At 48.3% G+C, this 24,585-nt stretch overlaps 1 protein-coding gene across 1 annotated transcript; it reads right to left on the bottom strand.

Annotated features, from left to right (window-relative positions):
* Window positions 1-13,313: 13,313 nt before the first annotated feature.
* On the bottom strand, window positions 13,314-17,944 carry LOC119951997 (zinc finger protein 239-like). The gene is made up of 2 exons (XM_038775451.1): window positions 17,859-17,944; window positions 13,314-14,500 (listed from the first exon to the last, which is right to left on the bottom strand). The coding sequence occupies exon 2, from the start codon at window positions 14,400-14,402 to the stop codon at window positions 13,524-13,526; it is 879 nt and encodes a 292-aa protein (XP_038631379.1). The 5' UTR covers window positions 14,403-14,500; window positions 17,859-17,944; the 3' UTR covers window positions 13,314-13,523.
* Between the last annotated feature and the right edge of the window lie 6,641 nt (window positions 17,945-24,585).

The raw sequence follows: 24,585 nt of genomic DNA on the forward strand, positions 1-24,585 counted from the left end.
GAATCAGATCACCACACGTCCCTCCTCCAGGACCCGGGAGGCTGCCCGTGCTGCAATCCCGCCGGTAAGAGAGGTGGTTCAAACCATGCCGGCGGGAGAGGCCTGTCTGCGGCGGGGCTTCGGCCCATCGCGGGCCGGAGAATCGCCGCGGGGGGCCCGCTGACCGGCGCGGCACAATTCCCACACACGCCGAATCTCGGGGGGTGGAGAATTCGGGACACGGCGATGGCGGGATTAATGCCAGCCCCGGGGGGGTCGGAGAATTCCGCCACTGCAGTTCATTCACGAAAGCAGCAATGGTTAAACAACTGCGCCAAACGTGGGGCTCCAATAATAATAATAATCACTTATTGTCACAAGTCGGCTTCAATGAAGTTACTGTGAAAATCCCCTAGTCGCCACATTCTGCCACCTGTTCGGGGAGGCTGGTACAGGAATTGAACCCATGCTGCTGGCCTTGTTCTGCATTGCAAGTCAGCTGTTTATCCCACTGTGCAAACCACAAGCTGAATCTCGGGCTCTACCGACTGAGCTAGTGGGCACTGAAATAGCAGCTGACCCAATGTCACTGCCCTGCCTTTGAAACAATTGTTGTTGGAATTGTGGTTCTTCGTTCTACTTGTTAAAAGCAGGAGCTGCACAATTGGATTAACTTTGGGATCAGGTCCGAATCTTTACAGTCTTTACAGATCTCAGGATCTGTAAAGACTTAATTACCTGCAAATGCCCAAATTCAAAGCATTGTCTTGCATCTTTGCGTTTGACTCTATATATATGTTTCTGAAACATACCTCTTCATTCTCCAGAGGAAGGAGCAGTGCTCCGAAAGCTAGTGATTTGAAACAAACCTGTTGGACTTTAACCTGGTGTTGTAAGATTTCTTACTGTGCTCACCCGAGTCCAAAGCCGGCATCTCCATATCATTGGACCATTTTGCTATGAAAGACTGGAATCAAAATCCACTGCCTTGGACAACTTGTATGAAGTCTTACAACACCAGGTTACAGCTACGCTCTGAAAGCTGGTGATACCAAATAAATCAATTGGACTTCAACCTAGTGTTGTAAGACTTCTTACTGTGCCCACCCCAGTCCAAAGCCGGTATTTCTATATCATTGCACCACTTCTCCATACTACCATATTCAGTATTTTCTGTTTGCCATTCTCTTTGCTGTAATGCCATTGAACTAAAACATAAATAAAGGAGCTGCAATCGACCAAAAGCCTCCTTTTGCCTCCTCTGACACTTAATAAGATCACAGTGGATCCCCAGCCTTAAAACTAATTCCCAACACGATCCCAAAAACCCTTCATTCCCTTAAGGTCCAACAATCTCTCCATCCGAAGCTTCAATATCTTCACGAACTGAGGATTCACGGAGCTATGCGGTACAGAATTCAAAGAATTCCCAAACCGTTGATGAAATGCTTTCTCCTGTGCGGTCCAGTGGCGTGATCGGTTAGTGCGTGGTACTTATACAGCAGTGCAGACAGTGAGCTATGCCGACATCGTGAGTTAGATCCTCACCTTGAGCAGACATTTTGCTGCAGCTGCAACGTGTGGGGAACTCTGGCATTCAATGTGCCGTATACAGCAGAGAACATTGTAATAACAGACCAGCGTCTCTGAACTGATACACCATACATGGTGGCACTGCTGCCTCACAGCTCTCGGACCCCGGGTTCAATTCCGGCTTTGGGTGACTGTGTGGAGTTTGCACTTCCTCTCTGTGTCTGCGTCCGGGTGCAGTCCAAAGATATGCATGTTAAGTGGATTGGCCATGCTAAATTGCCTCAGTGTCAAAAACGTTCGTTGGGGTTACAAGTTTATGCGGACTTATGTGAGCTGAAGTAGGGTGCTCTTTCCAAGGGCTGGTGCAGACTCAATGGGCCAAATGGCCTCCTGAGTTCTAAATGGCTGACACATGATCTGGAGCTGAGCCCATTTTGAGACGCTGGAACAAGGGGAGAAACAACCTCTCAGCTGAATCACAAAACGTCACAGCAACTTTCTAAATATTTTCACTACATCATTTCTTCATTTGATTGAAAAGCTGACTCTTCTGAATGTGAAAATGAGTACCATGGGATTTGTGTTACCAATTGACTTGTTTCTCATTGTTTATCCGTCAGGTTTGCAATTCAATTTGTGTTGGATATTGAAACAAATCTCATTTCAAAATGAGGACCTTTCGAAGCCAGAAAATACAAAATACAAGAACAAATCCTGAGGAAACTGGGTCACAATGTTTATAAGGAGATGCAGCTAAGACATGCAGAAGCTGCATGTGATGTTATTACAACACCAGGTTAAGGTCCAACAGGGTTGTTTGGAATCACTAGCTTTTGGAACGTAGCTCCTTCATCAGGTGAGAGCTCCACTCCAAAAGCTAGTGATTCCAAACAAATCTGTCGTACTTTAACCTGGTGTTGTCAGACCTTCTTACTGTATCTACCCTTGGCCAATGCTGGCGCCTCCGCATAATTATGTTATTGATACTTTAACCGATGAAGGAGCAGCACTCCACAAATTTGTAATTTCAAATAAAACTGTTGGACTTTAACCTTGTGCTGTGAAACTTCTTACAGTACACACCCCAGTCCAGTGCCGACATGTCCACATTGATGTTATTAATTAATGAATGGAATGTATTGGACCTTTGTGCTTCTTTATCGACTATTGCAGTCTGATAGTTATAGCACATTGATAAGTGGTGTAGAGCATGTGATCCTTAATTGATTGTTTTGAAACTTTGCTGCTTTGATGGTTGAACTCCAGCTCTCTATGCCTCCAGCAGTGTCACCGCTTAAACTGAGTCATTCCCATCCCACTATCTTAATGTCACAGTTGTTGCTGTATGAGGGAAAACTGCATTTGCTTCACTGGAAGGTACTCTGTGGGGCGGACACAATGACAGGAAAGAAATGCAAACTGATAATAGTAGGCTATAAGATAACAGATGGGGAATAATGAGAAATATTCCCTTTGTCACAAAAGTAGAAATAGCAGAACATAATTGAAAAGGTAAGAAAAAGTTGATATTCAAAGACACTTGACTGTTTCTTTTCTTTAAAGAAATAAACAAAATCAACAATCTGCGAGATAAAACAATACAGTCTGCTGAGGAAATCCTGAATCAAAGTAAACATAATCTCAATGGAAACTTATAACACAAAACAAAATGTGATTACAGGCTTCAACAATGCCCCTCAGTCTCCACCAAGCATGGAATAAGATGCATTTCTAAACCAGTAACTCGATGCGGGTTACAATATTTTTCATAACATCAAGAGGGGGAATTGAACCCAATTAAATCTTCAAATCCAAACAACTCGGGTGCTTTTGTGGTATCCTGGTTTTGTGAATTTAGTTATTACTAGAATGGTTGGTAGTTTAAGACCCCTGAGGGCGGGGTAGACTCCCTCAATTCCTGCTTCTACTTATATTCCAAACATTCTGCTTTGTCTACTTTGGCTACAAAAACTTATAGCCAAGTCCCGCATACATGAGTACGGCCTCAACTGGGACCTGCGATTCATGTCACATTATATTCACCCCCCCCCCCCCCCCCCCCCCCCCCCCCCCACCGTCTGGCCCGGGCTTGAAAACTGCTACCAATTGTCCTGACTTACAAGCATGCAGGTGGGTCAGATCGAAGATGAAATACTTGCCATGACCGAGTAGTTTTGTAATGCCACACCTTCGGCAAGCAAGGAGCATTGTAAAATCTGGGGTGAGGTTCTCCTATGCAACATCCCAATCACTGGTGGTTCAGTGTTTATTATTCTAAGCATCCTTCGGCTACAATACATTCTAGTGAACAAGGTACAAATCTACAGAGCAAATTGCTCTTTGCTCATCAATTTAGTCTCCATTCTGAATGTCCCAAATACAGAATATCTCCTTCCAGTCATTGGTCTACAATATCTCATTACATTGTGGGTTATTGGATCAGGTGGCACTTTGTGGTAATGTCTTGGGCGCCGGGTGGTAGCGAGTGGGCGGCGTCTTCCTATCCACAGATGTGGAGATGCCGGTGTTGGACTGGGGTGGGCACAATAAGAAGTCTCACAACACCAGGTTAAAGTCCAACAGGTTAATTTGGAATCACAAGTTTTGGAGTGTAGCTCCTTCATCAGGTGTGTAAAAAGGTGGTTTACGGAAACAAGGTGACACTTTGAGTCTTTGCAGGGAATTAAGTCTTTACAGATCCTGTAAAGATGAACTTTAGGATGTGACGCAAGTCAGTTAATGAAATAATGCGATGTGATTGAGCAGGGAAGTCACTGAGCCTGATCGTGACCATAATCCAATGTCATGGCAGTTAAATCATTTTGTGGTTAAGCATCTATCAAAGCTCAGTCACCACCGAGCTACTAGATTCCAGCAACTCTTCCCTGTGTTGCAGGCTTGTCCTGGATTTGACTTAGCACCACAGCCAATAGCAGAATGTCTCTCGCCTTTCAAATCTGAACTTTGCCCTTCTGCCTTTCTGAACTTCCTCTGCAGAACAGCAGCTTATTGTTTCCTGTTTTCAGTTTTAGTAGCAGACTTACAGTAAATATGAATTGAGAGAATTAATTTGGACCAACCGTCATTATCTCATTTTCCCCCCTTTCCACAGGAACAATCACTGGACCCAGGATATGAAGCTGGCAGATGTGCCCACAGCGTTAATTTTGAAGTCATGTCGCGAGTTTGTTGCTCTTCTTGGATATGAAAGTTCACCTGAAGATCATCATCGCTCACTTTACATTGAATTTTCCTGTAGCTGCTGGTTAATCAAAAAGTTAAATTTTATTAATGCATCGATTCCAGTCCAGTTTACTTCAGCTTTCTCCCCAAAACAGGGAAAGAACTTTCATGAAGCTAAGTTTGACTCCGGGTAATTGTTCGTCTTCGGCTCTTGCTGATGGTTATCAGGAAGTCATTTGTTTATTTCCATGGACTCCCCACTCTCCCATTAGTAATCATGCTTTTTATGGTGTCATGGATCAAATAATATGTAAGTTGTCTATTACATAAGATCGGCAAGATTTCCTCTCCCTGCTAGAATATATTTTGCCTCCAACTCACACCTTTGTGCTGGATGTGATAATAGCCATTACTGAACTTGCTCAGTGAGCTGGGCAGTTAGTGGTCAGATATTATATTTAATATTATAAAACTGTTTTCTATGTAATACAATGTCCATCGTCTCTGAATATTGAGCTGTTGCAGCATATACCGAGATATTTGCTGCTGCAACCCATTGTAGGAACCAAGGATGGATGCCATTAGTTTTACCCTTGCTGTTTGCATGGCTGCAAATTATTGGTTTGAGTGGGAACTGCCTCTGCCTCACTGGCAAAGCGCAAGGCATGTTTGAACCTGGAAGTGCGACAGGCAGGTTTGTCTAAAGTACAATGAAAGGAGGCACTTTAATTGCTAGTTCCACTCGAGCCCTGTACCAACATAACTGCTCAGTCACAGAAAAAGAATAATCACTTCCAGAGGGGCTGATTCAGACGAGGATGATCTAATTCATAAGATTAGGAGAGACTCCTTCTGAACCTTATTCATTCACATCAAGTAAGATGTGAGAAAACATTGGATAGGATGGGGTAGTTTCTTTGGAACAGAGGACTCCAACAGAAGATTTAATTGGATAAAATTGAGAGACCGAGATAGGAGGAGATAGGAAGGATCAATTTGGGAGCTGAGCAATCAATAACCAGCGACATAGATTTAGAAATAAATAAATCCTCACATTTATATCGCGTCTTTTACCGCGAACAAAGTCCCAAGGTGCTTTCCAGCCAATGAAGTGTATTCACTGTTGTAACGTAGGAAATGCAGCAACGCCCAGAAACAGCAAGGGATAAATATTGGACAGGACGTGGGTCCCTGTTCTCTGTTAAAACAGTGATATGGGATCTTCTATATCAACCTGACAGGCTGGAGGGAACCTCACTATAAAATCTCAATCAAAGCACAGCACCTCTGCCAGTGCAGCACTCTCTCAATACAGTACAGTGTCAACTGATATGACAATGGGTTTTGACATCAGAACCTTTAACATGACGGATAATGTGTTACTGAGTGAGAGAAATAAAATTCATCATAACTCCACTCTAATCCTTCCATTAATTCTGTTGAGGAATTTATTTCACACAGAGGTAGGATCTGGAGCTCTCTGCCTGAGCTGATGACACAGGGAAAACAATCCCCCTGCCCCGTTCCCCACCCAGCCTCGCCATTAGATAAAGTTGAGTGTTGTAATTTACAGAGGAACACAGCAAGAGCTAGTCTGTGGCACTGAACAAGATACAGTAAGAAGTCCTACAACACCAGGTGAAAGTTGAACAGGTTTGTTTCAAATCACTAGCTTTCGGAGCACAGCTCCTTCATCAGATGACCTGATGGGGGAACTGAGTGCAGATAAGAGCACACATAATACACAGGGGGGAGGGGAGGGTAGGCAAGGAGGGAACCCAAGGGAGTCACAGAGAGAAACATGGAGGAAACAGGGAAGAGAGAGGGCAGGAGCCCCCACCCCCACAAACACACAAAGATAGCACGAACCACAGAAGAGAGGAGTGGTGCACAGTAATATGGCAGCCATGGCAAAAGTTGGTGCCAGAAAAGAACCAGAAAGGGAGGAGAGGGGCAGGGAGGGGAGTAATATGAAATGAATGAAAAATGAAAATCACTTATTATCACGAGTAGTCTTCAAATGAAGTTACTGTGAAAGGCCCCTAGTTGCCACATTCCAGCGCCTGTTCAGGGAGGCTGTTATGGGAATTGATCCATGCTGCTGGCCTGCTTTCAAAGCCAGCGATTTAGCCCTGTGCTAAACAGCCCCAAGCTGTTTATAATATGTGCTCCTTAAAGATTGTTTTCTTGAAACAGGGAGGGGGAGAGGGTGGAGAGAGAGAATGTATGCAAAGTTTGTAAATAAGAAATGTCACAATGCATAAATATCAGGTGCATTATATGTTAAATTGTTATTCTTTCAAAACTGGAAAAATGGCAATAAAAATATTTCAAGAAAACAATCTTTAAGGAGTACATATTACTCTGTGTCAGTCTGTGAGATGGTGGATTAATGTATTAATCTGCTTCAATAGATCCACTCATTTCTATTACAAACTGTAAGAAATGCCAATAATACTGCCCAGTGACAGTCAACACTTACATCACTTTATTCACTGTGCATCACAAACCTTTGCCGCTTGTCATTTTCCAGGCAGTATTTTAAGAGTTTGGTTAAAAAGGTTCTAAGGACATGAAGAATCTGCTGCCAATTGTTACCAATTGTAAAGAACTTTAGTCCCTTTCACATGAGAAGAAACTTTCATGAGGAGCCAGTTTCCGCAAGTTCTATCAGCCAAGGTTCCCCGATTTAAGCTCAACGAAAGTTTCACTCACTCGGGTATTGTGCTGCTCAGAGGTTTAGTGAGTGGGATATAATCTACCTGCGTATTTCTGAGCCTGTGCTCGGCACATTGGGAGGATTGGCCCACGTTGGATTATCTTGTGTCTCAAGGATGGGCAGTACCCTGCTGATTGAAGCTGCAGTTGCTGCGCTCTGCGGATGATTGGAGCATGTGGGCATGGAATATTGCTGCCATCCCTGTTTCACTCACTTTGGAGCCGGGGAAGAGAAGAATTGATGGGTTTGTTTCAATCCAAAATATACATCGGTTTCTGCTGGGTTAGATGTAGGTGCATGGGAGATCTAATTCTTTTCTCATAGTCTTTGAAATTAATATTTGAAATGAATAAGCTATTTCTGTGGGAGCTCACCTGGTACCAGTGAAGCTGATAAAGCTTTGGTAACATTTTCTTCTGATTAATGAGAACCCCAGAACAGTGAGACAATGGATGCTGGTGGGGAGGAAACAGCAAAACTTCCATCCCTGGATGGTTTTGAACCACCAACCTTCAATAAACCAGCCGAATATGCTGACCAATTGTGTCACAGAGGTGACAAAAGGTGCTCTCAAGATATCCTAAACCAGGTAGTCAACAAGTTAAACGCTTCAGATTGCGGCTACCAGAATTACAAATACTCGCTGTCAGTTTTACTCTTCCAAAATAAAAGATGGGATGTTCATTGTGGATACAGGAGAATAGTCTGATCCCATCCACTGCACACACATCCATGTCATTGGGGACCAGCTCTCCTATCACCGGTGCCATCGCCCTTGGAGCCTTTAGATGTCTTGTCGGTTACCGAGTATTCTGATTGTCCCGCAGCTCATATTAGGTTTAGATTCCAGATGTGCAGTAACGAGAATCCTTCAATGTCTCAGATCAGTTAATTTCACTGATAACGTCAAAGTCAATGTTCCAGCGTCTTAAAGAAGGGAAAGGTGCTTTGACTGTCTCTGAACATTCGGAAAGTTCACCCTTCATTCTCCTTTGATTTCTGTTTCCAAAGAGTTTCTAAAGATTCACAAAACTGGAGACTGGGTTTTCAGTTTTCAAAAGCTCTTCTGAATCCTACACCTTGCATCATGTCCAGGGTTGAGGAAATTCAGTTTGATGGAGAGGGCTCTTGGATGCCACACTCGGGTCAAATGCTGCCAAGATCCTGGGGGGGAGGGGGGAGAATGGGGTACCAATATCCTGGGGGGGAAATTTTCTAATGCTCTTCGGGAGGGTTTAAACTAATTCAGCAGGGAGTTGGGAACCTGAATTGTAGCTCCAATATACAGGAGGTTGAGAGTAGTGAGGTCATGAGTAAGGTTTCAAGGTCACAGAAGTGTACCGGCAGGCAGGAAGGTGGTTTAAAGTGTGTCTACTTCAACGCCAGGAGTATCTGGAATATGGTGGGTGAGCTTGCAGCATGGGTTGATACCTGGGACTTCGATGTTGTGGCCATTTTGGAGACATGGCTAGAGCAGGGACAGGAATGGTTGTTGCAGGTTCCGGGGTTTAGATATTTCAGTAAGCTCAGGGAAGGTGGTAAAAGAGGGGGAGGGGTGGCATTGTTAGTCAAGGACAGTATTCCGGTGGCGGAAAGGACGTTTGATGAGGACTCGTCTACTGAGGTAGTGTGGGCTGAGGTTACAAACAGGATAGGAGAGGTCACCCTGTTGGGAGTTTTCTATAGGCCTCCAAAAGGTTCCAGAGATGTAGAGGAAAGGATTGCAAAGATGATTCTGGAAAGGAGCGAAAGTAACAAGGTAGTTCTTGTGGGGGACTTTAACTTTCCAAATATTGACTGGAAACGCTAAAGCTCGAGTACTTTAGATGGTCCGTTTTTATCCAATGTGTGCAGGAGGGTTTACTGACACAGTATGTTGATAGGCCAACAAGAGGCGACGTCACATTGGATTTGGTACTGGGTAATGAACCAGGACAGGTGCTAGATTTGGATGTAGATGAGCACTTTGGTGATAGTGACCACAATTCAGTTACGTTTACTTTAGCGATGGAAAGGGATAGGTATATACCCCAGGGCAAGAGTTATAGGTGGGGAAAGGCTATTATGATGCGATGAGGCAAGACTTAGGATGCATAGGATGGGGTTGGAAACTGCAGGGGATGGGCACAATTGAAATGTGGAGCTCGTTCAAGGAACAGGTACTGCGTGTCCTTGATAAGTATGTCCCTGTCAGGCAGGGAGGAAGTGGTCGAGCAGGGGAACCGTGGTTTACTAAAGTAGTTGAATCACTTGTCAAGAGGAAGAAGGAGGCTTATGCAAAGATGAGACGTGAAGGTTCAGTTAGGGCGCTCGAGGGTTACAAGTTACCTAGGAAGGATCTAAAGAGAGAGCGAAGAAGAGCCAGGAGTGGACATGAGAAGCCTTTGGCAGGTAGGATCAAGGAAAACCCTAAAGCTTTCTACAGGTATGTCAGGAATAAAAGAATGACTAGGGTAAGAGTAGGGTCAGTCAAGAGCAGTAGTGGGAAGTTGTGCGTGGAGTCCGAGGAGATAGGAGAGGTACTAAATGAATATTTTTCGTCAGTATTCACGTAGGAAAAAGACAATGTTGTCGAGGAGAATACTGAGATACAGGCTATTAGACTAGAAGGGCTTGAGGTTCCTAAGGAGGAGGTGTTAGCAATTCTGGAAAGTGTGAAAATTGATATGTCCCCTGGGCCGGATGGGATTTATCCTCGGATTCTCTGGGAAGCTAGGGAGGAGATTGCTGAGTCTTTGGCTTTGATCTTTATGTCGTCATTGTCTACAGGAATAGTGCCAGAAGACTGGAGAATAGCAAATGTTGTCCCCTTGTTCAAGGAGGGAAGTAGAGACAATCCCGGTAACTATAGACCAGTGAGCCTTACTTCTGTTGTGGGCAAAGTCTTGGAAAGGTTTATGCGAGATAGGATTTATAATCATCTAGAAAGCAGTAATTTGATTAGGGATAGTCAACAAGTTTTGTGAAGGGTAGGTCGTGCCTCACAAACTTTATTGAGTTCTTTGAGAAGGTGGCGAAACAGGTGGACGAGGGTAAAGCAGTTGATGTGGTGTTTATGGATTTCAGTAAAGCGTTTGATAAGGTTCCCCACGGTAGGCTATTGCAGAAAACACGGAGTCTTGGGATTCAGGGTGATTTAGCAGTTTGGATCAGAAATTGGCTTGCTGTAAGAAGACAGAGGGTGGTGGTTGATGGGAAATGTTCAGCCTGGGGTTCATTACTAGTGGTGTACCACAAGGATCTGTTTTGGGGCCACTGCTGTTTGTCATTTTTATAAATGACCTGGAGGATCAGGTCAGGTAGAAGGATGGGTGAGTAAATTTGCAGATGACAATAAACTCGGTGGAGTTGTGGACAGTGCGGAAGGATGTTGCAGGTGACAGAGCGACATAGATAAGCTGCAGAGCTGGGCTGAGAGGTGGTAAATGGAGTTTAATGCAGAAAAGTGTGAGGTGATTCATTTTGGAAAGAGTAACAGGAAGACAGAGTACTGGGCTAATGGTAAGACTCTTGATAGTGTGGATGAGCAGATAGATCTCGGTGTCCATGTACATAGATCCTTGAAAGTTGCCACCCAGGTTCATAGGGTTGTTAAGAAGGCATACGATGTGTTAGCTTTTATTGGTAGAGGGTTTGAGTTTCGGAGCCGTGAGGTCATGTTGCAGCTGTGCAAAACTCTGGTGTGGCCGCATTTAGAGTATTGCATGCAGTTCTGGTCGCCGCATTATAGGAAGGATGTGGAAGCATTGGAAAGGGTGCAGAAGAGATTTACCAGGATGTTGCCTGGTATGGAGGGAAGATCTTATGAGGAAAGGCTAAGGGACTTAAGGCTGTTTTCATTAGAGAGAAGGTTAAGAGGTGACTTACTTGAGGCATACAAGATGCTCAGAGGATTAATTGGGTGGACAGTGCGAGCCTTTTTCCTCTGATGGTGACGGCTAGCACGAGGGGACATAGCTTTAAATTGAGGGGAGATAGATATAGGACAGATATCAGAGGTAGGTTCTTCATTCAGACTGTAGTAAGGGCGTGGAATGCCCTGCCTGCAACAGTAGTGGACTCGCCAACACTAAACGCATTCAAATGGTCATTGGATAAACATCTGGATTATAAGGGAATAGTGTAGATGGGCTTTAGAGTGGTTTAACAGGTCGGCGCAACAGCGAGGGCCGAAGGGCCTGTACTGCGCTGTAATGTTCTATGTTCTAGATGTCAAGGGCAGTCACTCTCCATTCACCTCTGGAGATCAGCTCTTTTGTCCATGTCTGAACCTTGGCTGTAATGAGGTAGGAAACTGAATCACCCTGAGTGAACACAATCTGCAGTGAAAATGAAATGAAAAATGAAATGAAAATCGCTTATTGTCATGAGTAGGCTTCAATGAAGTTACTGTGAAAAGCCCCTAGTTGCCACATTCTGGCGCCTGTCCGGGGAGGCTGGTACGGGTATCGAACCGTGCTGCTGGCTTGCTTGGTCTGCTGTAAAAGCGAGCGATTTAGCCGAGTGAGCTAAACCAGCAGGCTATTGCTGAGTATGGACCTCTTGATAGCAATTGATGACCCCTTCCATCATTTTACCGATGCTCGAGAGTAGACTGAGATGGTTGTAGTTGGACATATTGGATTGGCCCTGCTTTTTGTGTACAGGACATACAATTTTCCACATTGCCAGGTCAATGCCAGCGTTGTAACTGTCGTTGGCTATGGGTATGGTTAGTTCTGGAATACAAATCTTCAGTTCTATTGCAGAATATTGTCAGGGCCCATTGCCTTGGCAGGATCAAATGCTTACAGCCATTTCTTGAAACCACGTAGAGTGAATCAAATTCACCGAAGACTGGGATCTGTAATGCTGGGGACCTCAGGAGTAGGGCGAGGCTCAGGAGGTCTTCACTCTGTATTTCTTGATGAAGATTGTTGCAAATGTTTCAGCCTTTGTCTGCGGTGCTGGATTCACCATCATTGATGTTGGGAAATTTTGTGTACCCTCATCATCCGGTTATTTGTATTTTTTGTCCATTGCCTTTCAGGACTGGACATGGTGAGGCTGCAGAACTTCGATCTGATCTTTCGGATGTGGGAACTCTGATTGTGTAATTTTAACAAAGCCAGGGATTATGCTATATTAGTTAAAACAGGGTGAAGTGAACACACAAGCGAGGTTTGATGTAAAAAGGACAGGAATAGAGTAATAAGAACATACACAGGTTACAATGTAGTATTCAAAGACAAAATGTGTACTTCATGTGAGGTTTCACATCCATCAGCTGGCGAAACGTTGACATTGCAGCTGCTGTGAAAATATGGACGTCAGTTGCACTCTGTAATATTTATAGGCCAAAATCCACTTCCTAGTGCCTTGTCACCTTGGTGCCAATATTTAAAGATGAACTAATTACAGGAGAACAAGGCTGATTGGCGCACTTTAAGGTCAGCAATTGGGTTAAGGAAATCAGTTTTGTGGAGATATTGTGGAGTGAAGTTCGAGATTGTTTTCTTTAGAGTAAAGATGGGAGGCTATGAAAAGGATGTTTACTCTTGTGGGAACATCTAGAACTATGGATTCACTGTTTACAAATAAGGGGTTGTGCATTTCAGACAGAGGTGAAGAGATTGTTTTCTCTCTCAGAGGGTCAAGAGTCTTTCGAATTATCTTCGTCAAAAGGTGGTGGTAGCAGATTCTACGATATTAAGACAGAGGTAGATATTTTCTTGGTTGGCCAGGGGGTGAAAGGTTATCGGGTGTAGGCAGGAATGTGCAGTTAAAGTTGAAATCAGGTCAACAACGATCTTACTGACTGACAGAGCAGGCTTCAGGGGCTGAGCAGCCTACTCCTGACCCTAATTTGTATATTCATTTGTAACTTGTTTTTGAGATAGTAAAAATACTCGAAACATCATGTGTTTAACAGAAAGCTAATTTATTATACTTTTACCTACGGCAATACCCCTAAAACATGGCTGGAGTCCATTAACATCACCAACAGACACAAATGAAAATAGTTCAGTCCTGGATGCGATTAAACTAAAATCCAATCAGTGTGATTACTTGTGAACTCACTGCTCTGTCAGCAGATTGTTAAGTGATTGAAACCCTTCCCACACTTGGTTCAGATAATGGTCTCTCCCCAGTGTGAACTCTTTGGTGTGTCTTCAAGTTGGATGAATCCCTTCCCATTCTGGGAATAGATGAACAGTTTCTCCCCAGTGTGACTGTGCTCATGGGCAGTAAGTTGAGATGACCACCTAAACCCAGTCCCACAATGTGAGCACCTGAATGGTCTCTCGTCTGTGTGAACACGTTGATGAGTAATCAGATTCCCTGAACTTTTATAGCACTTCCCACAATCTGGACATTTATACGGTCTCTCGTCAGTGTGAACTCGTTGGTGTCGCCGCAGGGTGGATGAATCAGCGAATCCCTTCCCACACTCAGAGCAGATGAATGGTCTCTCCCCGGTGTGAGTGCGCTGATGTTTAGTGAGGTCAGATGACCACCTGAACCCACTCCCACAGTGAAAGCACCTGAATGGTTTCTCGTCAGTGTGAACACGTTGATGGAACATCAGGCTCTCTGAACTTTTGAAGCATTTTCCACAATCTGGACATTGAAAAGGTCTCACCTCAGTATGTACTTGCTGATGTCTCATCAGGTGGAATGAGGTAACAAATCCTTTTCCACACTCAGAACAGGTGAACGGCCTCTCCCCAGTGTGGATTTGTTGGTGTGACAGCAGGGAGCATAACTGAGTGAATCCCTTTCCACATTTGGAGCAGGTGAATGGTCTCTCCCCAGTGTGAGTGCGCCAATGTCTTTCCAGGTCAGATGGATAATTGAATCCTTTCCCACAATCCCCACATTTCCACGGTTTCTCTGAAGTGTGACTGCATCTGTGCTCTGACAGGTCAGAAGATGTGCTGAATCCTCGTCCACACAGACCACATGTGTATGATTTCTCCCCACTGTGAACGGTGCTTTTTCCTTCCATGTTCAAAATCCGATGATATTCAGGTTATGATAAATTGGGCGACTCCCTCAGATCCTGGTGTGATGTTTGGTTTCAGTTTCCTGACTGCAAAACCTCCCCTGTGAAATTGATTTAAAACAAAAAAAAAGCAGTGAGAGAGAATCCACAAAAACACAAAGGCAGGTTGTGAAATTGAGCTGAATAAATCTGGTCATCTTTTTGGGCCGGCCCTAAGAAAAAGTGACATGAAAGCTGCTGGATTTTTGGAAAAACCCAATTGGTTCACTGAGGTCCTGCAGGAAAGTCAACCCGCTCTAAGCCTACATGGGCAGCACAATAGTACAAAGGGGAGCACTGTTGCTTCACATCTCCAGGGTCCCAGGCTCGATTCCTGGCTTGTCACTGTCTGTGCAGAGTTTGCACATTCTCCCGGTGTCTGCGTGGGTTTTCTCCGGGTGCTCCGGTTCCTCCCACATGTCCTGAAAGACATGCTGTCAGGTAAATTGATTGGACATTCTGAATAATCCCTCCGTGTACCGGAACAGGTGCCAGAATGTGACGACTACTGTCTTTTCACAGTAACTTTATTGCAGTGTTAATGTAAGCCTACTTGTGACAATACAGAGTATTATATTATTACAAGACATTGGCTTCTGTCACAGCAGAGAGCAAGAACAAGGGAGGGAAAGAAATTCAGAGAGTTATACTGATAGTGAGTGATGAGTGTGAAAGGGAGGAATGAGAAATATTTCATACATTTACAAAGTAATCAAGGCTTTGACATAATCTCCCAAACCCCCAATGTCCAACACCTAGAAGGACCAAGGTAGCAGGTGTATGTGAAAATTATCACCTCCAAGTCACAGCCTGAAATACAGTATCATAGAATTCCTCCAGTGCAGAAGGAAGCCATTTGGCCTGTCGAGTCTGCACTGATCCACTCCGCCGTATACCTGCAACATAACCTGCACATCCCTGGACACTAAGGCAATTGATCATGGCCAATTCACCTAACCTGCTCATCTTTGGACTGTGAGAGAAACCGGAGGGCCTGGGGGCACTCAAACACAGGGGGAAGATACAAACTCCACAGTCACCCAAGGTTAGATTCCTGGCGCTGTCAGGCAGCAGTGCTAACCACTGTGCCACCAGGCCATCTTTACTCATCTGGCACCCAGTCTCTTCCATTTAAATATCAGAAAGACGAAAGGCATTGTCTTTAGACACCGCTACAAGCTTCCCTCTCGATACACCAAAACCATCCCTTTCTATGGGAATGTCTAATGCACAACCAAACTGTTCACAATTTTGGTGTCACAGTTGAACAGAAGGTGAGCTTCCCACCAGATACCTGAATCATGACTAAGATCACAGATTTCTACCTCAGGGACATTACCGCTCAACTAGAATGTCAGCTCATCAGCTGATGAAATTCTCAATTGTTTGGTAAATCTCGACATAACTATCCTAACACAGTCCCAGCCAGCCTCCCACATTCAACCTCCCTGCAAACTTAAAGTCATCCGAAACACTGCTGCCCATGTGCTTACTCGCACCATGTCATGTTCACCCATCACCCCTGTGCTCATTGACCTCCTAAAGGCTCCTTGTGAAGAAGTGCAAACATTTTTCACTTGTTTTCATCCATGGTTGTGATCACCCTATCTCTGTTATCTCCTCCAGACACACACCGTTCAACATCTCTACATTCATCTAATTCCGGCCTCTTGAACATTCCTGATTTTAATTGCTCCACCATTCTTTTTTTTTTTAAATAAATTTTGAGGGCCCCAATTATTTTAAAGGGGCAATTTAACATGGCCAGGGGGGCAGCATTTGGCGTAGTGGTTAGCACTGGGACTGCGGCGCTGAGGACCTGGGTTCGAATCCCAGCCCTGGGTCACTGTACGTGTGGAGTTTGTACAATCTCTCCATGTCTGCGTGGGTTTCACTCTCACAACCCAAAGATGTGCAGGTTAAATGGATTAGCCACACTAAAATTGCCCCTGAATTGGAGAAAACAATAATTGGGTATTTTAAAAAAATTAACGTGGCCAATCCACCTACCTGCATCTTTTTTTTGGTTTGTGGAGGTGAGACCCATGCATACACGGGAAGAATTGTGCAAACTCCACAGGGACAGTGACCCGGGGCCAGATTCGAACCCAGGTCCTCGGCGCCATGCGCAGCAGTGCTAACCACTACGTCACGCTCTGCACTTCTCCACCATTGGTGACCGTTCTTTCATTTACCTGGGCCACAAACACTGGAATTTCCTCCTTAAACCTCTCCACCTCACTTTCCTCCTTTAAAATTCTCCTTAAAACCCCCCTCTTTGACCAAGCTTTTGGTCCCCTACCGAACATAGAACATACAGTGCAGAAGGAGGCCATTTGGCCCATAGGGTCGAACCTACTTAGGCCCTCACTTCCACCCTATCTCCATAACCCCTCCTGACTTTTTTGGTCACTAAGGGCAATTTATCATGGTCAATTCACCTAACCTGCACGTCTTTGGACTGTGGGAGGAAACCGGAGCACCTGGAGGAAACCCACGCAGACACGGGGAGAACGTGCAGACTCCGCACAGACAGTGACCCAGCGGGGAATCGAACCAGGGACCCTGGTGCTGTGAAGCCACAGTGCTAGCCACTTGTCCTACCGTGCTGCCCACAAATATCTACTTATGTGGCAAAGTGGATGTTACTTCTTAACTTTTCTGTGAACTGACTTGTAAAGTCTTATTATGTTAAAACAACAATAAAAATACAAATTATTGTCACTGACTTGGACATGTATCATTGTTTTGCGTCATCAATGACATTATAACTCAAAAGTATGAAGGTTGACATGTGGTGCGGTGGTTGGCATTGGGACTGCGGCACTGAGAACCCCGGTTCGAATCCCGGCCCTGGACACTGTCCGTGTGGAGTTTGCACATTCTCCCCATGTCTGCATGGGTTTCACCCCCACAACCCAAAGATGTGCTGGTTTGGTAGATTGGCCAAGCTAAACCCCTTAATTGGCTCCTTCTTCAGGTGAATGAAGAAGGAGCCGTGCTCCGAAAGCTCGTGTTTGAAACAAACCTGTTGGACTTTAACCTGGTGTTGTAAGACTTCTTACAGAGATATGCAGGTTAGGTGGAGTGGCCATGCTAAATTGCAGGTTGGGTGGGGTTATGGATTACTTTGGGTGCTCTTTCGGAGGGTCGGTGCGGATTCAATTAACCTTCTGCACTGTCCGCATCTTACTGTTCCCCCAACTGCGCATGCGCCTTGTCCAACGTTGGCAGCTGGAAACATGGCTGCCGTGAACTCAGGAAAAGCTGCGGACCCTCTCCGTATAAACGCGAGGGCGAGAAGTTCTTTTTCGGGGTTTACGGTTTACCCAAGATGTTTATGAAGCCTCTCAGCCCACCCACCAGATCCATCTCGCCCCCCCCCCCCCCGCTCCGGTTTCCGCCATTTAATTCACTTACCAATTGAACAGCAAATAAAAGATCATCTGTATCGTCGCCATTAACTCACACGGCTTATGCGCCACTCACTCCAGCCCCGCCACTCATTGACTCCGATTGGTTGGAGGACCAGTCGACCCCGCTCGGTCCTCCAGTCCCGCCCCCTCGTCCTATTGGTCCGGGCTGACGTCAATCACCATTGTGACAGAGATGTTTCAGGTCAATGATCTTTTATCCATCCCGGAACAATTTAGAGATTTAATATTTTACAAACAAGAACAGAGTCAGGGTAAAGAGAGTAGGAAAGAAGAGTCTTGTGATAGGATGGAAGGCTGGAGTAATTAAATGAGAAAGGGAATGATGGTGTAAGATAACATTGGTGATAATCCGACGAGTAAATAAACTAATGGGGCAAGTGAGGAAACAAAAGACAAGTCCAGAGCTGGGGTAAATGGTAACAGCAGAACCATTACCAGCACCTACTGTCTGAAATAATGGGAGAGGTGGTTATACATAGATACATACAACATACAGTGCAGAAGGAGGCCATTCGGCCCATGGAGTCTGCACCGACCCACTTAAGCTCTCACTTCCACCCTATCCCCATAACCTGATAACCGCTCCTAACCTTTTTGGTCACTAAGGGCAATTTAGCATAGCCAATCCACCTAACCTGCCGTCTTTGGACTGTGGGAGGAAACCAGAGCACCCGGAGGAAACCCACGCAGACACGAGAAGAACGTGCAGACTCCACACAGACAGTGACCCAGCAGGGAATCGAACCTGGGAACCTGGCGCTGTGAAGCCACAATGCTATCCACCTGTGCTACCGAAGTTAGGATTTGAAATTGTTGAAATGAATGTTGAAAGTCAAATGTCACCATTGCCGACTGAATAATAAGAATTTTTATTGTCACAAGTCAGCTTACACTGTAGGAAGTGCACTGTAATGAAGTTACTGTGAAAAGCCCTTAGTCTCCACATTCTGGCACCTGTTCGGGTACACGCAGGAGAATTCAGAATGTCCAATTCAACGAACAGCATATCTTTCGGGACTTGTGGGAGGAAACCGGAGCACCTGGAGGAAACCCACGCACACTCGGGGAGAACGTGCAGACTCTACACAGACAGTGACCCAAGCCAGGAGCTGTGAAGCAACAGTGCTACCCACTGTGCTACCGTGCTGCCCAATGGTTATTATCTAAAAAAAAATCTGCCTTTTTGGATTTAGTCACCTCTGTGTAGATGAAATCATATTGTGAATGCACAAGAATAAATCACAAGAAGTAAAAGTAAATCTCTGCAACACCTGGAAATGTTTGTGGCCTGAACGTGGGAAGCTACAGGTGGCACTGAACATTTTCATGAAATCTGTAAGAGGGGCACATATTTTAGCAGTCTGTGCTTGGGTGGTGCGCTAGCGTTCTTTCAGTTTTCTCTGCTGACCTTATCCTGGGCAGCTGGTGTGAGAGGAAGTCAGTAAAATACAGTTACTGCAAGTGATAATGAAAAATATGTTATATCACAGTTCGGTGACACTTGATCTCAGGCAACAATCAGATGGTTAAGAAAGGAATCAGTCCCACCCAGCTGGGCAACAGTGGAGGCACTGGAGGAGGATAATAATAATAATCGCTTATTGTCACAAGTAGGCTTCAATGAAGTTACTGTGAAAAGCCCCTAGTCGCCACATTCCGGCGCCTGTTCGGGGAGGCCGGTGACCCCGCACTGTTGGCATTGTTCTGCATTGCAAGTCAGCTATTTAGCCCGAAAGAGAAAATGCTGGAACATCTCAGCAGGTCTTGCAGCATCTCTAGGAGGAGATAAGAGCTAACATTTTGAGTCCGATGACTCTTTGTCAAAGCAGCTTTCAAATTCCAGCATCCGCAGTAATTTCCGTTTATCCAGCTATTTAGCCCACTGTGCTAAACCAGCCCCTGGGATGGTCAGTGGTGTCAAAGATAGCAAACAGACCGAGGACAATGAGGGAGGGGTTACATTTGTCACATTCACATTGGGTGTCATCAGTGTCTTTGAGAAGCGTGGATCAACTCTCTAATTATCGTGTGAGTCTATTTCTTCGTTTTCAGCTCAGAGACAGAGCAGAGCTCCGGAATGGATTCCATATTCTTAAGACTTTGCTGATTCCCTGGGTAAATTCCAGCTGTCTATTCCTCTGGCAGTGTAACCATACTCAAACTGAACCCTTTTCCATCCCATTTCTGTTCACTTCACCTGATGAAGCAGCAGCACACCAAAAGCTTGTGATTTCAAATGAACCTGTTGCACTTTAACCTGTGTTGTGAGACTTCAGAACGGTAGCACACATGGCTAGCACTGTGGCTTCACAGTACCAGGGTCCCAGGTTTGATTCCCTGCTGGGTCACTGGCTGTGCAGAGTCTGCACGTTCCCCCGCGTGTCTGCGAGGGTTTCCTCCGGGTGCTCCGGTTTCCTCCCACAGTCCAAAGACGTACAGGTTAGGTGGATTGAAATGAAAGTCGCTGATTGTCACAAGTAGGCTTCAAATTAATACTGTGAAAAGCCCCTAGTCGCCACATTCCGGCGCCTGTTTGGGGAGGCTGGTACCGGAATTGAGCCATGCTGCTGGCCTGCCTTGGTCTGCTTTAAAAGCCAGCTATTTAGCCCAGTGTGCTAAACCAGCTCCTGGATTGGCCATGCTAAATTGCCTTTAGTGTCCAAAAAAGGTTAGGAGGAGTTATTGGGTTATGGGGATTGGGTGGAGCTGAGAGCTTAAGTGGGTCAGTGCAGACACGATGGGCCGAATGGCCTCCTTCTGCACTGTATGTTCTATGTTCTTAGTGTGCCTATTTCTGTTAATATCATAGCGATTCAGAAACCGCAGAGTGGCCATTTCCTCACCGCGGCCGGATGGGCCGAAGTCCCGCCGACGTGACCATGGGTCATGTCGGCGTAAATCAGAACACCTATATAACGGCGTCAACCAGTGCTGATGGTTGGCGCCGTACAGCGTGAAGATAGGTTACGGTGTGGGGGGGTGGCCACAGCAGAAGTGACGGCGAGGCCGCAGTCTGTGTGTGTGGGGGGGATGGGGGGGTGTGCGAGGGGGGCTGTGTGGGGGGGGGGGGGTTGTGGGTGAGTGCCAGGGAGCGTGGGTGAGTGCCTGGGAGGGGGGGTAAGTGCAAAGGAGGGGGGGAGAGTGCCAGGGAGGGGGGGTGAGAGTGAGTGCCGGGGGGGGTGGGGGAGAATGCCGGAGAGGGGGGGAGAGTACCGGGGAGAGAGGGTGCGTGCGAGTTCCAGGGAGGGGGTGACAGTGCCGGGGAGAGAGGGTGCGTGCGAGTGCCAGGGAGGGGGTGACAGTGCCGGGGAGGGGGGAGAGTGCCAGGGAGGGGGGGGGGAAGAGTGCCAGGGAGGGGGGGGGGAAGAGTGCCAGGGAGGGGGGGTGAGAGCGACTGCCGGGGAGGGGGGAGAGAGAGCGAGTGCCGGGGAGGGGGGAGAGAGAACGAGTGCCGGGAGGGGAGAGAGAGAGCAAGTGCCAGGAGGGGGGGAGAGAGAGTGAGTGCCGGGAGGGGGGGGAGAGTGTCGGGGGGGGGGGGGGGGGTGAGAGCGAGTGCCGGGGAGGGGGGGGGGTGGCAAGAGTGCCGGGTAGGGGGTGGAAGAGTGCCGGGGAGGGGGGGTGAAGAGTGCCGGGGAGGGGGGGGGGGGGTGAGAGCGAGTGCCGGGGAGGGGGGGGGGGGGAAAGAGTGCCGGGGGGGGAAAGAGTGCCGGGGAGGGGTGGGAGTGCCGGGGAGGGGGGGTGGGAGTGCCGGGGTGGGGGGGGAAAGAGTGCCGGGGAGGGGGAGTGAAGAGTGCCGGGGAGGGGGGGGGGAAGAGTGCCGGGGAGGGGGGGAAGAGTGCCGGGAGTGCCGGGGAAGGGGGGGGGAGCGAGTGCCGGGGAGAGGGGGGGAAGAGTGCCGGGGAGGGGTGGGAGTGCCGGGGAGGGGGGGAGAGCGAGTGCCGGGGAGAGGGGGGGAAGAGTGCCGGTGAGAGGCGGGTGAGTGCCGGGGAGTGGGGTACGTGCTGGGGAAGAAGGGTGAGTGCGAGTGCGGAGGAGGGGGGAGAGGGCCATGGAGGGGGGTGGGTGAAGGTGCCGGGGAGGGGGGGAGAGTGCATGTGCCGAGGAGTGGGGGGGGAGAGAGTGCCGGTGAGGGTGGGGGGTGGGGAAAGAGTGCCGAGGGGGGTGGGGAGAGAGTGCCGGGGAGGGGGGGGGGGAAAAAGAATGCCGGGGAGGGGGGGTGAGTGCTGGGGACGGGAGGGAGAGAGCGAGTGCCGGGGAGGGAGGAGAGAGCCGGGGAAGGGGGGGAAGAGTGCCGGGAGTGCCGGGGAGGGGGGAGAGCGAGTGTCGGGGAGGGGGGGGAGAGCGAGTGCCGGGGAGGGGCGGGTGAGCGCCGGGGAGGGGGCCTCTACATGGGTCGGGGGTGCGAACGCACCGGCCATCCGATGCCCCCCTGACACTTGGCGCTGGTATCGACAGGGGTCTGCAGGTTTGCAGACATGAGAATCTATCCCTGTCTGTGACCGTGCGACACCAGCTAGCACATGGCCAATGGCGCTGATGCCCTCAGTGATGACCTGCTGAGACTGGGCCATGGCCTGCTGAGACTGAGCCACAGCATTGATCGCCTCTGTCATCTGCTACTGGCTCTGACTCATGGCTTCCTGTGAGAGGGCAGCCATGTCCTGGGCCACACACGCCTCCTTCACGGGATGCCCCAGGCCTTGCATCCTGCTCCCCATGTCTGACACCGTCGTTGGGGCAGCATGGTAGCATGGTGGTTAGCATAAATGCTTCACAGCTCCAGGGTCCCAGGTTCGGTTCCCGACTGGGTCACTGTCTGTGTGGAGTCTGCACGTCCTCCCCGTGTGTGCGTGGGTTTCCTCCGGGTGCTCCGGTTTCCTCCCACAGTCCAAAGATGTGCGGGTTAGGTGGATTGGCCATGCTAAATTGCCCGTAGTGTCCTAAAAAGTAAGGTTAGGGGGGGGAGGGGTTGTTGGGTTACGGGTATAGGGTGGATACGTGGGTTTGAGTAGGGTGATCATTGCTCGACACAACATCGAGGGCCGAAGGGCCTGTTCTGTGCTGTACTGTTCTATGTTCTATGTTCTATCCATTGCCTCCCCCGCGGACGTTACCCTTGCGGTTTCGGCCTGGGTGGCACGCTTGACCGGCACCACTCCCAGCTCCTGGACACAGGCGGACTCCTCCACCTGCGTCTGCAGCCGTTGCAAGCCAACCATCATCCTCTTTCCTTCGTCCCAGGTTTGGTGGCTGCATTGGGTCTATGGGTGGGTCTGGTAACACCAGGAACCCAGGACCCATCTGGGCGGCAGATGTTCGCTTGCCCTCTGACCTCCCGGCCCCTCTGCTTCTCCTACCTCCACCTGCTGTACCGGTCCGTCTGTGTTGTGCGCACCAGTGAGTGTACCAGAAGCCTCATCACTAAAGTGCCCAACCGAGGTGAGTGTCTCTGCGATGGTGAAGGGTGTCGGAGACAGCAGTGGCGTTGTGTCATGACCATCGTGCGACTCAGAGTACATGGTACTCTAGGGTGGTGGTTCGTCTCCACCCGTCCGCTGTGTGTCAGTGTCCTGTATTTCGGTGTCATGTGTGTCGGTGTCCTGGGTAGTGGTGTCCTGGGTAGGGCTGTCCTGGGTAGTGGTTTCCTGGGTAGTGGTGTCCTGGGTAGGGCTGTCCTGGGTAGTGGTTTCCTGGGTAGTGGTGTCCTGGGTAGGGCTGTCCTGGGTAGTGGTTTCCTGGGTAGTGGTGTCCTGGGTAGGGCTGTCCTGGGTAGTGGTTTCCTGGGTAGTGGTGTCCTGGGTAGGGCTTTCCTGGGTAGGGCTGCCCTGGGTAGTGGTGTCCTGGGTAGGGCTGTCCTGGGTAATGGTTTCCTGGGTAGTGGTGTCCTGGGTAGGGCTGTCCTGGGTAGTTGTGTCCTGGGTAGGGCTGTCCTGGGTAGTTCTGTCCTGGGTAGGGGTGGCCTGGATAGGGCTGTCCTGGGTAGGGCTGTCCTGGGTAGGGCTGCCCTGGGTAGTGGTGTCCTGGCTCAGCTGCGACGGGGGCCTGTGGCTGCTCCCCTCATCACTAGGTGTCACACGCCTGCGTCGCCACACCTGCACGAAACAGTGGGAGGTCATCTCCCTATTGCTCCGGGTCTCTCCCTCTCTCGTGGCCGCCCTGGGGCATCCTGCGGGCGTCGCATGCCAGAGGGGCCAGGTCTCTCGCTCTCTCGTGGCCGCCCTGGGGCGTCCTGCGGGCGGTCGGCATCCGCGGGGATGGGTGCCGCAACGTTTGGTCCTGCAGTACACAATACAGCATGCATGGTTAGACACGCGGGCGGTGATCGAGGGATATGGGAAGGGGGGGATATGAGGGAGGGGGATATGGGGGAGGGGGGATTATGGGGAGGGGGGATATGGGGGAATGGAGATGTGGGGGAGGGGGTATGGGGAGGGTGGAAAAGGGGAGTTATGGGGGAGAGGGGATATGAGGGGGGATATGGGGGAGGGGGATATGGGGGATATGGGGGAGGGGGATATGATGGATATGGGGAGGGGGGATATGAGGGAGGGGGGATATGTGGGAGGGGGATATCGGGAGGGGGATTTGGGGGAGGGGGGATATGAGGGAGGGGGATATGGGGAGGGGGATATGGGGATATGGGGGAGGGGGGATATGATGGATTTGGGGAGGGGGATATGAGGGAGGGGGGGATATGTGGAGGGGGGGAT

This window comes from Scyliorhinus canicula, chromosome 17 (assembly GCF_902713615.1).
Source record: "Scyliorhinus canicula chromosome 17, sScyCan1.1, whole genome shotgun sequence".
NCBI classification, from domain to species: Eukaryota; Metazoa; Chordata; class Chondrichthyes; order Carcharhiniformes; family Scyliorhinidae; genus Scyliorhinus; species Scyliorhinus canicula.

What these genes read in the sequence shown, in the direction of transcription:
- LOC119951997 (XM_038775451.1), bottom strand. Translation starts at nt 14,402, where the DNA reads ATGGAAGGAAAAAGCACCGTTCACAGTGGGGAGAAATCATACACATGT.